We start from the raw sequence: 15,330 nt of genomic DNA on the forward strand, positions 1-15,330 counted from the left end.
ACAACCTTTTGCCGCACATCACAGCTCTATTCCTTGGTCTTACCCATTGTTATGAGTGTCTAAGGGAATCTGGCCTATGTATTACCTCATATATATAAGCCTATGAAAAAGAAAGTTACGGTTGAAAATATCCTGTTCCTAGTCATCCAGGTGTACTAAATAAATGTAAAATATCAAAGGGGAAAAAACTTCAAACATATTATTCTCATATGAATTCATAGGGGTGCCATAGATGTTGCACATCTATATTTAACAAAAATTATAAATATATATTTAAAATTAACCTATGTTATGTTTGCAATTGTTTGGTATCCATGAGAGAGTATTTTTGTGATTTTTTTTAAACAAAAGATCAAAAGGTTAAACAATAAAGACACAGCCTTCTTTGATTATATTTACCAAGGGTGCCAATATTTGTGGAGGGGCACTGTAATTAATAGATGTAGGCAAAAAGGTCCATATTTATCCACATTGCTGTATGTAATGCAGCAATTTATTTTACAATACATTTCTTTGAAATATACAGAAATCTTTGACTAGTGTTATAATTTGGGTATCATACTATAGGACTAGTTACAGTAAAGTAACCATGAGTCATGAGGAATATGAAATAAATGTAAAATGTTAAAATGACCACATTCTGATAATGACATTCACTTCTGGCCCAACTCAACAAGAAAACATTACAATTAACACAAATGTAGCTCACATTAGGATAAAAAACGCAACAACACTTACAGCTTTAAAGGGTGTTCTTGGTTTTGGTGTTGCTGGCTCACACTTCCTGTACTCTAAAACCACTTACATTTATTCTGGCCACACACATACGTACACATGGGCACACACACACGCACTGACATGGACACACACGCACACACACACACGCACATCAGTAAAAGAGAATGTATTTTATAGTAATAATTACCATTATGAATGATCAACAGAAACACACATGGTAAAAGGAAATGAAATAATCACACCTTTTTAAAACCATTTTTGTCTCATACAAAAACATGTTCAGTGGTTGTCTGCTTTTGTCTTCCTCCTTTCACCAGAGGAAGTGTTCAGCCAGATGCAATGTTCTCACTTTTAGACTCAAGCCGTCAACAGTAAAGTGTCATTGCATTGTTGCAATGCAGATGTATTAGGACACAGTAGTTAGCCTTCCTCTATTATTCACTAGTAATGACCCCAGTGCAGCTCCGTCTCCTTTAAAGGGAATGGATATATATCACTTTAAGAACTGAAATAAAGGTGAGTTTGGATTTTTTGTTCTTTCAATTGACATTTTTTCCTAAAAATATGTTTGTTTTGTTTACATGCTAAATGAGTTATTTATCAGATTTAGCTTGTTTTATGATTGCATTTTTCATCATTCATAAAATGTGTCCCATATTTGCACTTTTCATGCACATTAATGCCATTAATACGACATTGTACATTCTGTATTTATGTCCTATGGTCTATATGCCTACTTTCAGTACTGACCCCTCCCCCTTTCTAGCAGTTTCTATCTATTAAGAGACAGAAAGACATACATGACTTTAGTGACAAATGAAAGAGCCTTGGATAATTTCTATTGCCAACCTTGAAATTCTTGATGTGATTCATGTATAAAAACAAAGGTTTTTTTTCTTCGCTGTAGTCAAGTACTCAACTAAAGTTCTTCATGTGTTTTGTTTGCAAATGGGTGTCCAGTGGAAAATTTTGATAGGCTTCTGATAGGCTCCCCACAGCTTCCCCATCCTGCTGAGTGTCTCTTGCTGGAGATAACACTTTAGCCACTTTAAGGAAGTTGCGAAATTGAAAGCACAGCAATGTCAGTTGCAGGATTGTAACATAGTCGCTAATGCAATTTAAAAACTATGTGTGTAATAATACTGTGCGGCATTACAGTTTTGTTCCTGGACTGCTATCATGGGGAATATAATAAAAGGCCAAGTAGCTGAGAATCACACTGCGGCCAACCACTTTGAGGCCTCATTAAAAGGTAGGTTTTCTTCATTTCTATTAGATCAGATAAAATCAGATCAGAAACTCAGAGTTTCTCACAGTTTTACAGAGCTTGGCATTGTGTATAAGAGTTTCGTTTTAAAAAAGTGAATATAGTTACTCTTTATACCTGACTACTGTATGTAAGGACAGCTACAGTTGACATAAGGCCTTCATGACAACTGGCATAATCTTACATGTTGATTAAAGCTTTTTCCAACAGGCATTAACTGGATATCAATTTGACATAATTTGACCTCAGTTAAATGACTAACTCGTGTTATGTCATAACTGACTTTATGCTCTAGTCAACATCAAGCCCAAAATCAATATAGTTTAGTGTCTGAGAAAATAAATATCCCTGATAATATGGTGCCATGATTTTGTTATAGGTTTTTACTTTTAAAAATCTTATAAATATATTTTTAATACAAATAATTAATTTAAAGTCAAGAATGACAATGTCATGACAATGCCACTAAGGCATTAATTTATTAATTTATTAATTTCGTGAAGAACAATATCAATTGCACAATTAAAGACAATTTTCTTCAGGGCCAGAGAAAACATGCATAATGCCACCATTGTAGTGTCCAATTAACACCAGACGTATTCCTAAAATCTTATAAGCAAGAAATAAAACACTTGGGAGTGTGTTGTTATAGAGACATGGTGGTATGATATGGCCTGACATGAAGCAGCGTTACTGTTCACACCCCAAAATACTAGTTTGCTATAACAACACATCTCAATATGCCTTGTTGTTAGACTTAACGTACAGTAATTTTCCAACAATGGCAATTTTTCTGTTTATTTTTAGACTTAGTTTATGTGCAGTGTCTGGCATACAAGTCCCAGCGAAGGATTGTTTGTTACTGTAGATATAACATGGACAGCAACAATAACAGAATTAGTGCATTATTATAAACCTGTTAATTTAATCACAGTGATGTTCTATGCTGTTATGGAATATTAATCCATACCATCTGAGGTTTATGTATGTGTCATGTAGTCCTATAAAAATAAATAAATAAAAACATTTACTGTGATTTCTCAGCCACAGATGATGAGATTTTGGTAGTAATTTCTGACTACCCGTGCCGAGACATAAGTGAGCCGATGTTTAGGATGGGAGAGAAACTGAAGCTTCTGGCTCAGTGAGTACCTTTTCAATTCTTATGTGCTACATGATTTTTACTTCATTATAATTTTTGACAGTTTCTGATGTTATTAGTTTCCTCTGCATCAAACTAGTTAACTCTACTTATATGTCATGTGCAGGGAAGCCTGCTGGTGGAAAGTCCGCTCTTTGCAAAATGGAACTGAGAACTACATCCCTAATAATCATGTGGCAAAGGTCTATCATGGGTGAGTGTACAAGCAAGTTACTCAATTTGCAAAGTCAAAAGTCAAAAGACACCAAAGATTCCAGTGTGTAAATACTTATATGATTATATTAAACAAGCTTCAAAGCAGTACAATAAAAAACAAAACAGTTGAAATATGACATATTCCATACATGCCTGTTTTGCTGCTTGACTAGTTCTCATGTTTCTTAAGATGGCTATTTGAAGGAGTGGGGAGGCAAAAAGCAGAGGAGCTGCTACTTTTACCCGGCAACACGGTCGGCTCTTTTCTCGTCAGAGAAAGTCCAAGCCAACGAGGTGAGACTGCTCATGACTGACCCTTACATGAAATAATAATAATAATAATAATAATCATAATAATAATAATAATAATTAGAAATGACACCCATCTGATACTCAGGACCGGGATCAGGTTGAAACCAGTAAAAAATGGTAGTTCGGATATCTGAGATCTTGGAGCAAATGGAATACAATCGGGTTTGGAAAAAAAAATTATATATATATATATATATATATATATATATATATATATATATATATATATATATATATATATATATATATATATATTTGGAACTAGAAAAACAGAATAAGAAAAAAACAGGTAGTCATAAAAGAAAATAGCAAATAATAATGATAGAAATAATAGAAATAAGAAAATAATAACTATGTAAAATGTAAAAATATATACAATTAAAATAATATTGTACAATAATTTTAATATTATAAAAGTAATCTAAAATGACTGTGCGAGTAATGATTATGGATTGTCATGGTGAGGTCCCTTCACCAATTTCACACGTGCAATATGGAGTAGGCTAGCACTAGATCATCTTAAGGCACGATTCGGAACATTTCAGGTGTTCAGAGATGCTATTCTTTTAAAAGATTTTAAACTAGTCACAGTAGTGTATGTAAGAATGGGGAACAATATGATTAATTTTATAAAGAGTAATGTTAATGCATGGTGCATCCTGCAGGTGTGTATTCTCTGTCTGTGAGACACAGAGCCATTATGCATTACAAAATCTTCCGTCTGGACAACAGCTGGTACTACATCTCTCCTCGTCTCACCTTCCAGTGCCTAGAGGACATGGTCAATCACTACTCGGGTGAGAACTGAACACTACACAGGCTGAGGATAGTGAAACGTGAAATCACTACATTATTCACTGTAGCACATTAGGCCAGAATACATCAAAATGGAGTTTGATACACAATACAAAATACCCATAATGCACCAAATAAAAACCCTTTCATTTTAAAGAAATGAGATGAGAAAATGAAATCAATACAATCTCATCAGTGGTTAAGGGCAATATTGCCAGGTAAGATAGCTAATGCTATCATGCTACTTATCCTTCACAAACATTCATAGTCTACACTGAATAGTAATGAATCAGTTGTACTATCTCTTTGGTTTCTAAAGTATTACAGTGCCACAAATGTTAACCTGGTGTTATATTTTTCTCACATTTTTGTAAGCACTTAACATACCTGTGTACCTGCTAGCATCCAGCCTGTTAGCTAGTGCAAAATAAGATAGAAGACATTAATCTTTTAAAAAAAGATTCATCTCATGGTGGCTTTTACAACATGGTGGAAAGAACTGAGCCACTCACACATTACTACCTCTTAATTTCTTCCCTGACACTATTATGCTATTCATAACCCATTCACAATCAGAGTACTTTCTGTGTTTTGAAAATTTGAAAAAGTACTTATAGACACATAACAGTATACCCATGTATGATAAATACAAAGTCTGTCCTTGACCGGTCACTACGAGTTAACAGGAAGCATGAAGTATGACATGAACTTAAAATGAGGGACAGGAAGTCATGACTCTTAACAAAGTTTCGCCACACTCGCCACAGTATGTTACACTTGAAATATCAGTTTTATCAGTATGGGTGGGTGTATTATAGATAAGAAGTTTGTGTGTGCGTGCATGTGTGTGTGTGTGTGTGTATATATATATATATATATATATATATATATATATATGTACACACACACACACACACACACACATATATATATATATATATATATATATATATATATATATATATATATATATATATATATATATATATATATATATATATATATATGTGCGTGTCTTGACTCTCAGACTCTTCAGATGGCATCTGCTGCATTCTCTCAGCCCCATGTCTGGCTCTGAACAGCACTGCCCCAAGTTCAGTCTCACAAGCGCCGCCTGTGGTGATGCGCCGTAACTTCAACTGGCGAAAAGTGAACAGGTGGGTATTAGAAATCTGGTTATTGACACATTCCTGCTTATTTACACTTGTCTTAGACACAAATTTCAAGCAAAAACATTTATCAAATGTCCTTAAATAATGAAAAATATATATTAAATGTAGCAGGTCTAAAAAAAATTGGACTAGCAGTGTGGTCTAATGAAACATTCTCACAAATTACACAAATTACACAGTTTTCATTATAGTACCACTTAGATTTGAGTGCAAATCCCATTTTAACAAAATGTACAAGACATCAGAGGTTGTAAATATATGTAAAAGATCATAGGTTCCTGAATATGATATAAACATTCTCTAATAAATCATATGTCTACCTGTGCTTTTTAACTCCCTTCATCCTGCTTTGTATTTCTGAGCAGCTTTTAGATCCCTTCAGTTGTTATATTCCTTGACGAACTTCCTTGACTAATTTGTTTTTCATCACCAGTTCTCAGTTGCTGGAAAGTGATAATCAGGGCAATGTGGACAGTAGGGGCAACTTGGTGAGCTATGGAGTGAGAAGCAGCATCGCTGCCTATCTGTCCATTGCTGAGGAACAAGAAAGAAAAAGCAGACGGAAAAAGAAGGGCTGGACAGTCTATGGGATGCCTGACAGCAGAAATATGATGAGAGAAAACACAGATTAGGACATGAGCAGATATTTTTTTTGTATTTACCAGTGCATGGAAATACAGCTAATGGAACTGGTGGATTTTTATTCAGACAATATGAGCAATAGACATTCTGTGACTCTGAGCCTTTCAGATGATCATTGACCTTTTGTACTGAGTTGAAACAAAGGTGATAATTGAATGTCATGGACTTCATTTCAGTGGCACTTTATTTGAGATGGGAGGCACAGAAACAGTTTACAAATACAAATTTTGTTCTAAATCCCTAAATGCTTTGAATGAATGGACAAACCTTTTGAAGAAGAGGGTTTTTTTCCCCCCTGTTTACCCAGTGATGAAGGTTTTTGTGCTGAATTGCAGTGGAGGAACATACTGAGCCTCTATCCAGAAAAAAACAGCATAAACAGCATGCTAAGCACTTCTTAGCTGGTCTTGGCTTATTGCCTCATGTTGTAAAACCTAATGGGGTGTTGATTAAACACATTTATTTGTGTGTTATACCTGAGAAATAACTTCTGATTACTTCAGTTTTATTCTCTTCCAATATTTCTAATAAAACTGTTTTACCTTTTTTTTTTTTTTTTTACAAGGTCTAAAGGAGCTGCCGGAGATTGTATATAATATTTGTATATAAAGTTAAATAGTTTAATACAACATGTTTTTAATTATGTTTCTCTACACATCTAAAAGTTATTTAAGAGTTCTTTGCAAGGTCAGGGTTCTTAGTTTCTTAAAGGGTTTCTACATGGAACCTTCCTGAAAAGTAAATGCTCTGTTGTAGTGATCTATAGTACTGTGTAAAGGTTTTAGGCACACGAAAAGAACTTTTAAGGAAATCGACCAGTACATTGTTTTTGGAGAACCTTCCTCCAGTTTTCTGCAGTTTTTGGCTCTCACTTGCTTCCGTCTCTGCAGGTCTCAGACTCCTCCATAATGTTTTTATTCTCTTTTTCTTGGAAATGTTCGTAAATATAAATGTACTTTTTTTTTGTACTGACTCACTAATGTGTAATGAGGCAGACATTCATGCATCATTAATTCATCTTCTGTGACCATTTCCTGGTCAGGGTTAATGTGGAGTGTATCCCAGGAACACTGGGCGTGAGGCAGGAATACACCTGTATTGGACACAAGTCCATTGCAGTGCACCATGTGTATGCACATTCATACTCTTTCACATCTAAGAATTATTTAGAGAAGACAATCCAACTACCAGCATGTTTTTATTAGATCAGAGGAAACCCACGTGTGCACTGGGAAAACACATGACAAGCCACACAGACAGCAACACCTTGCTGTGATGCAACAACACTACTCACTGCACCACTGTGCCACCCATAATGTACAAAATATATGACAGACTATTAGTGTACCTAAAACATTTGCACCATACTGTACGTAGAACCCTTTAATCTTTTTTTATCGGAGCAAGTCTAAATGAAACTAATTTTTATCATGTTTGTGGACTGAAAATAACTAACCTGGATTTCCCAGTAACAACTACAGTAAATACAGTGCCAAATATTCTGGAGAATATTTTGTCTTAACATTGCAGGGACACACATGCAGGACCTTTAGTCTGCTCTTTAAGAAAATATTATTTTCCCTTGCAGATTATTATTATTATTATTATTATTATTATTATTATTATTATTATTATTATTATTATTATTATTCAATGATTCTATCAAATAAATAAAATCTGTCCCCATGCAGGATGTGCTGTATTTTACTCTCTTGCATAGCATTATTTAATGTTATAGCCTAACATTCTCTAATCTGACTGATCAGAAGGTGTTGATTCATTCCTATAACAGCAGCTCTGCTAGTAGTTCAGCTGCAAGATAATAATTTTATCTTAATGCTTTCCATCTAATATCTTATCATTTCTATACTAACAACTCACACGTGGACTTGTATGGCAGACTCTCCAAATAATCTAAACCTAAGAATAAATTTATTAATAAGCATGTTGTTAATTAACATAGGAAATATATAATCCTCATGGTGATGCTTTCTGTAAATAAACATTTATTTAACATTTATGCAAGGAGTCTCCAGTGTCAGTGCTTTCTAATAGTTACTATTTCTAATAGTTTCTAATAGTTACATTTCTTCAGAAGAAAAAAGAAAACATCAGGACAGTGGACTTTGCACTTTCTGTTTTTTCTGTCACATGGCAAGCAGCATTTATTTATTTATTTATGTAGTGTCTTATTATAAAAGAGAAGCTGGTGCTGCTTTCTTGTGATAACAGGAACTAACTTGCGGATGTTCCACATCATTAAACATGACTATAAATGGACAAAAGATAAAATATGTTTTATAAAATTTTCCACTGTCCACAAAATTTGATCATAAACCAATATCTTTCAGTACATCTCGATTCATATTTACACAATGGCAGGCACATATATTGTCTATAATTACGCATTTCAACGCAACTCACATTAGTGACCAAAACACCCATGAAGATCCATGTGACATGTTGGTCATGATGCTAGGAAAGAACCGAACAGTTCAGATCAGCAGGAAACAGTCTTTACATAATTTACCCATGAACACATGATTGCAAGGGTGCAAGACTAAGACAAAGGTTTTTCAAGGACAGCTGAAGGAAAATGTTTCAACAGTATCAAACTATATAATCTCACAGGACTGAATGTGTTATTCTAACAGTGTAAGCTTTGAGAGAAAACAACTGCTTTTGGAAACAGTTTTGATAGGATCAGGATCATAGTGAGTGAGAAAGAGAGTGAGTAAAAATATGCAAATCTACAGGCCAGACTCTACATGCATGGGATTTTAATGACAGAGACACAACATTGTCTTGAGTCACATTTCGGACCTGTTTAATGCAGCGGGAGATTCCAGAAGCAAGGAAAAGTAATATCTCAACTGTCCAAAGCTATTATTTTTCACATGAAGGTACTCTGTTTCTCTTTAATTTATTATACCAAGGTTATTATGGCACAGGATGAATGCTTTTTATTGATATAAACTAAACAGGAGAGAACCGTGGATAAGATTTTAGATTTAGCGACTTACCATTTAATGTGAGTAGATGGTTCCTGAAATCCTTGAATACACTTGATATGAGCAGTTGGCTAATATCCTGTAAATACTGTTTTTTGTATACACAGTTTAACACACAGTTAAATACACAAATATGCAGTTTGTGATTCCTGCATGTCTCCAGGGAGTAATGATATGGATGATGATTAGAAAGACATGCATCATATTATTTATCATGTAATATAAGAGAAAGCTGATCATAACAATACAGATCACAGTAACACAGCTCTAACTGCTAAATAATAAAAAAAAATGAATGTGTACATGTTACATACGTATTTGTCACGCAGACATATGAATAATCATGGTAGTAACTCCGTATTGTAGCCCAGCATTTGTTTTCCATGAAGTAACAGACCAATTAAAACCAAGAACATTTCAATTAACCTCAATTGTGGCATGACCTCACTGTCAAAACATTTTGATTGCATTCAAATTGTTTGCAGGCCTTCTTTCACTTAATGTGTGACAATAAACTTGATGACTATTCAACACAAACTGCAAAACACTTGCAAAAAATAAACTTTAATGGAGATTTGTTTCAGACCAATAACTGTCTAGTGCCTTTGTAAGATATTTTAGGCATATACTGTATAGTCACTGTTTAGGCAGACGTATTTTGTACAACTGTGTAGAAGTGAATTATGGATATGATACATATATCAATGTTAAAGAGAAAAGCCCAAAACTATGCATCTTGGAAATATTATATTATTTTCAAAATATTTGAATAGGGAAAGTATTTTCAGGAGTGAGCTGGAACGGACTAGCCTGGATATTAATCAGAAGTGTGAGTTATGGTCTGAACCTTCTGTGCATAATCATGAGAGGATGTTGGAAAATTCCCATTTAAGCACCGTTCACCTCCTGTCACAAAGAAGCTGTGTTCCAGATGTGATTCAATGCCTAAAAAATAAGGCATAAACAAACACTGTGGACATTGCCATAATAACACTGCACTATTTATGATCTATCTATAGTAAGGTAGTTTCCTTATTGAGGTAAATTACGAAAAAGTGCCCTACTCCCTTTTCCCCACAAACATCAAAATGCATTATGGGTATTCTGTATTTGCACCCTCAAAACTTGCATATCCTCTACAGTGCTTTCTAATGTTTCTACAAAATGGCAAAATTTACTATGTATTGAATTGGGTGCATTTTTGTGCATTGTTCCACAGGCAGGGTTGGCTTGTATAAATGAGCTAGCAGGGCTAAGCTCTCTCTCTTTCAAGAAAAAAATACATAAGAATAAGGCTCAGTTTTTCATATACACATTGTCTTAATTGCTGCTAACAAATAGCTTGAAGTGGATTTTTCATTGTAACATTTGAAAGACCATAAATAACAGCATCACCAAATGCACCAAATGGTCTGAATTAGAGGCTGGGGCTGATTTCCTTCTAGCCCAGACTATAGATTGACACATTCTATTGTTAACAGTTCTGTCAAATGATTACTCAGTGTGAAATGTCTCCTATAATTTGTGTGCATTGGGAATGTTTGTGTCCACTGTAGCCATAACACGTCAAAAAGCAGTCAGTGCAGTTTTTTTGCTATGTGGTATAAATGGTCTCTTCTGACCAAAAGTGTATGCATCATGTGTAGGCAATCATGGTGGACCCTCTTGTGGTACGCAAAGAAAATAACTTGCAATTTATGAAACTAAATAAGGTAACTGATGTATCTCATGCAATCTAATGGAGATCATGAAGAAGATCTATGTGGAAAATTGGACCAAAAACACTGGTAAGAAATGAATGTTAATTGGATTTAGTCAATTTGACTGCTTTCTTTCTACTGCTGGATATATTTGAAATTGAAAAAGTTAGTAGTTCACAAGTTAACTAGATAGTAGCTAGTATCTAGTATTTTGTTCCTTTGTTTTATTAATGAACATGAACAAGCTGGATTGCATTCTCAATTGTTGATTTAAAAAAAAAAAGCATTTTGAGGAGAAACTAGGAAGTAAATAGAGTAAGTAGACATTGTCCAATCAAACTACAAGTTACACAAAGGGTGGTTTTTATTTATTTATTTATTTTTTTTTTTTTTACAAAGCATGCTTTTCAGAAGAGGCACTTAAAAAAATAGCAATCACAAAATGTTGCCTCTTTTTTGTCTTTCACTGAGTGTGCAGGTGTATAGTTTTATGTCTATGATGAGACCCCATGCTTTATATCTATAATGATTTCATAATAATGCCAAGTTACTGATAGGAAGTAGAATTTTTAGTGCTCCCATTCAGTACCACGCTTGATCCACACTAAGAAAGTTTAAAACCTTTCCCCTATGTAGCAAGAGATTTATAGATTCTAACAGAAATCCAGAGCAAGGAAAGGAAGGAAAAGAAAACTAACAGATTCAAAGTTCTGACAATAATCATGAGGACACATATTTCCCTCCAGCCTCAGTAAGTGCCAGAAACATTTACCTAAGAGATGGTTTTATGGAAGCCACTCACAAAAAAAAAGATAGAGGGAACCTGTGACTCAAGTGGAGTTTTTCATCCAGGCCACGTATGCTTGGTGTGACATGGTGTTCTCCACTCTTTATGAATTCCAGATGGTAGTCTGACTAGGCCCATACTCTATCCTCTCCCAACAATCAGGGATTAGTCTGCATTATTCCCTTTGTACAGAGTTTCTTTCTCAGGCACAAAGTAACCAAGTCTCAGAGCCACAAATCTGTCTGTTTGACTGATTCTGACACCAAGGGAGTATACAAAGAAGCAAAATGTCCCAGGTTCATTTCTTTTGAGGCTCATAAGAGGCATTAAATAGGTATTTCCAAGTACCTTATTTCTTTTAATTATTAAGCTATTTTCAATGTTGCAGATTGAACCCATTCATGACCACTGCACCAGTTTATAAGTAAGAATTTCATTTGTCTCATGTATTTACAGGACCTGACCCTTTGAAGGTTTCTATAGGGTGTCACAAAAGTCTAAAAGTCAAAAGGATAAATTAACACTTTTTTTTCTTTCTTTTTTTTATTTTTTACTAAAATGCCTTTAAAAATCTCATAGTTTATATACATACTTAGTTTATATTATGTTTTATTTTTTCAGATTGCATTTAAGAATGCCTTTGACAAAAGAAGAACTTATTGAAATCATTCTCATGGCTGGATCAGGAAGCTGTCACAAGTTTGTAATAGACTTTAACAGGAAACATGAGGAACACACACACACACACACACACACACACACACACACACACACACACACACACACGACACTGTTGCCAAACTCAAATTCAAAAAGACCGGAAGTGTTGCGGACCGACCGAGAAGTGAATGTCCACAAACATCCACTGATGAAGGCACAACCAACGTGGTGCTGGCAAACACAGTCCCCTGTGTATGGAGACTTTTGGGACACCCTGTATAGCCATTCTAAGTTATTGAGAAATTACTGGATAATAGTTTATTTATAACTTGTTTCGGTGTTCCACATATTTTTTTTAATAAGTTTTGATCAGTACTATGAATCTGCGTGCAATGCCTGTTTCTGCTTGTGCTCTTGTCCCTGTGTTTGATTTGGACTGTGGTTATAATAATAGTCCTAGGAACATAGGAAAAGGAAAGTGTCATGCCTGGCACTCATCATTATCCTCCAACTCCAACTCCATAATATATTTTCCTTCAGCACTGTCAGTGTGGGGATTTTTTTTTTTTTTGTTAGTTCCAATCAATCATTTTAATATGAGAAACATTGAGAAAAGAGAGAAACAAATGTATAATAAATTTCAGCACTGAATAACACATACAAACTATAGATTACAGTCTATCACCTGTGATAAGTTGTTCAAATAGAAAAAGGCGATAATGAAACTTCGAACTTCGGACCTCCTGGCCTATGGGAGTGGTGTATTCATGCAAACTGAACCATCTCACATATCGAACTTTAACCCAGAGTCAAACATCAAGAAGTGTTTTTTTTTAAAACCGTCATCAGCAAAACACCAAATGATAGACTTGTGCCATAATTTACACTTTATTGCATATACTGCAATGTATACTCATTTCAATATGCACATCTAGGAGTCATCACATTTAAGCAGTTGTTTCTTTTTGTTATTAGTACATAAAGAACAAAATAGCCTTTATTGTGCATATAGCTATTTATAGTTCAACCTGCTTCCTTGTGTAACCATAGCAATATAATGGGTAAATATGTAATGTACATAATTATCCTTAAGCACTAGAGATTTTTTTTTTATTTGGCCATAGTAAACTATGGTATCATCTTAGTTACCGAAAGGTACCACAGTAAACTACGGTATCATTATAGTTACCCTTAAGTACCATAGTTAAACCATAGTAGGATCATGGTTACCATGAAGTACCATAATAAAACTATGGCAAAACCATCCTCAATGATGGTTATGGATTACTCTGCTGCAGTTTGTTATCTGTCTGTTCTCTGACCTCTGCCTGGAATCAGGACTAAGATTGTTGAATTTCCCCCAAATAAACCACATGATGATTTTACGCATGTGACAAGAGGATTTGCTTCTGTCCCTATAGAGCAGAATCAGATGTTCAAGACATTAGTAGGCAGAATGAGATGTTTTGTTATGAAATAGTGCTAACAATGTGATTTTACAGTACAGCGACGGCAAGCCAAAGCAAATTATACTGCAAACTATATCAAGTTACATATTATGCATTTCATTTATAGTTTGTAAAAGAAACCAGTTCTAGAGAGCTCTGAAAAAATCCACATAACACCATTGAAATGCAATTCAGCATTTGTCAACAGATCTACAGAAATTTGGAAATGCCTCTATTTCAGTGAGGGATTGAGCCATACAAGGAGGAATTTGCCTGTGTAAGGTCTCCAAAAGACCTTTCATATAAAGCTTTGAATAACTTATTCTGCAGTTGCCAAATATACAGTATAGACAAAAGCCAAAGGAGTAAAAACCGGTAAGACCCTTTTACAGAAATTTACACAAATTAACTCAATAACTGTTTAGTATTTGGCATTACATCTGAAGCACAATCACAAACACCTTTCTATAAAAATATGAAAAAGGAAATAAAAAAGAAGAAGAAAAGGATTTGTGCATATGCATTTGTCAACATGAGATATGAGGGTTATTCAATTCACTGGCATCATGCAGCCGGCCATGGCAGTTTTCACAGTTTTTCTCCAACTTCAAACCACACACATTTCAGCCTGGAGTCACAACTAACCACAATTCTTCATTACTGAGAAGGAATATTTTTTTTATTATTGATTTGGAATATGTTTTAGCTATAATTTTGACAGGTATAAAAACTGAAAGGTCTTTTCAGTTTTTGAAACACTATTTTTTTTATTTGTCATGGAAAATTGGAATGATAAATAATGAAATGTTACTGATAAAAAGGGCATTACTAAACATGATCTGATTCATGTCTTCAAAAGTGTAGAACATCAGACATAAAAAAAATAAATAAATAAGAAAGTTAAAGTCAAAGGTGACTTTGCAGTACTTTGCAGAGGTCCAAACATGAGACTACAGAGTTAAAAGTAGATGGACGCCATCTGCTGGTGTCATCATGCTTGTTGGTCACTGCAGCATAGTAGTTCAGTACTATCAAGAGACCAAGACAAGCTTCCTGAAGTGAAAAGTAACTTCAAATGCATTTTGAGAACATACACTGCTCATGCCACCCTACCCATCATAGAATTACACAGTTGTATTGATCTCAGGGTACATTGTACTAGGAATCTGCTATACCATTATCACATGCCTACAATTACTATAGTAAATTTCAAATGACCATGATTAGTATTTACTAAATACTAATATTCCTTCCATCATAGACCTATTAACATTTATAAAGATTGTAAAGTGATATATCAGTAGTGCCTCAAGTGGCTTCTTTAACTTTATTAACATTATATCTGATTTGGTAAAGGCATAACAAAGCATTATTATCTGATGTTTTTAGACATATCATTTTCATATGTATGATGCATATTTGCTGAGCATGGAGAGCTTGT

The 15,330-nt window shown here is 34.4% G+C and overlaps 1 protein-coding gene across 1 annotated transcript; it reads left to right on the forward strand.

Annotated features, from left to right (window-relative positions):
- Positions 1–1,091: 1,091 nt before the first annotated feature.
- On the forward strand, positions 1,092–8,303 carry sla1a (Src like adaptor 1a). Its single transcript, XM_017455172.2, has 8 exons — positions 1,092–1,254; positions 1,897–1,990; positions 3,050–3,149; positions 3,274–3,360; positions 3,553–3,656; positions 4,340–4,471; positions 5,497–5,626; positions 6,075–8,303. The coding sequence occupies exons 2-8, from the start codon at positions 1,918–1,920 to the stop codon at positions 6,271–6,273; spliced, it is 825 nt and encodes a 274-aa protein (XP_017310661.1). The 5' UTR covers positions 1,092–1,254; positions 1,897–1,917; the 3' UTR covers positions 6,274–8,303.
- Positions 8,304–15,330: the final 7,027 nt, after the last annotated feature.

This window comes from Ictalurus punctatus, chromosome 24, assembly GCF_001660625.3.
Source record: "Ictalurus punctatus breed USDA103 chromosome 24, Coco_2.0, whole genome shotgun sequence".
In the NCBI taxonomy this organism is placed as follows: Eukaryota; Metazoa; Chordata; class Actinopteri; order Siluriformes; family Ictaluridae; genus Ictalurus; species Ictalurus punctatus.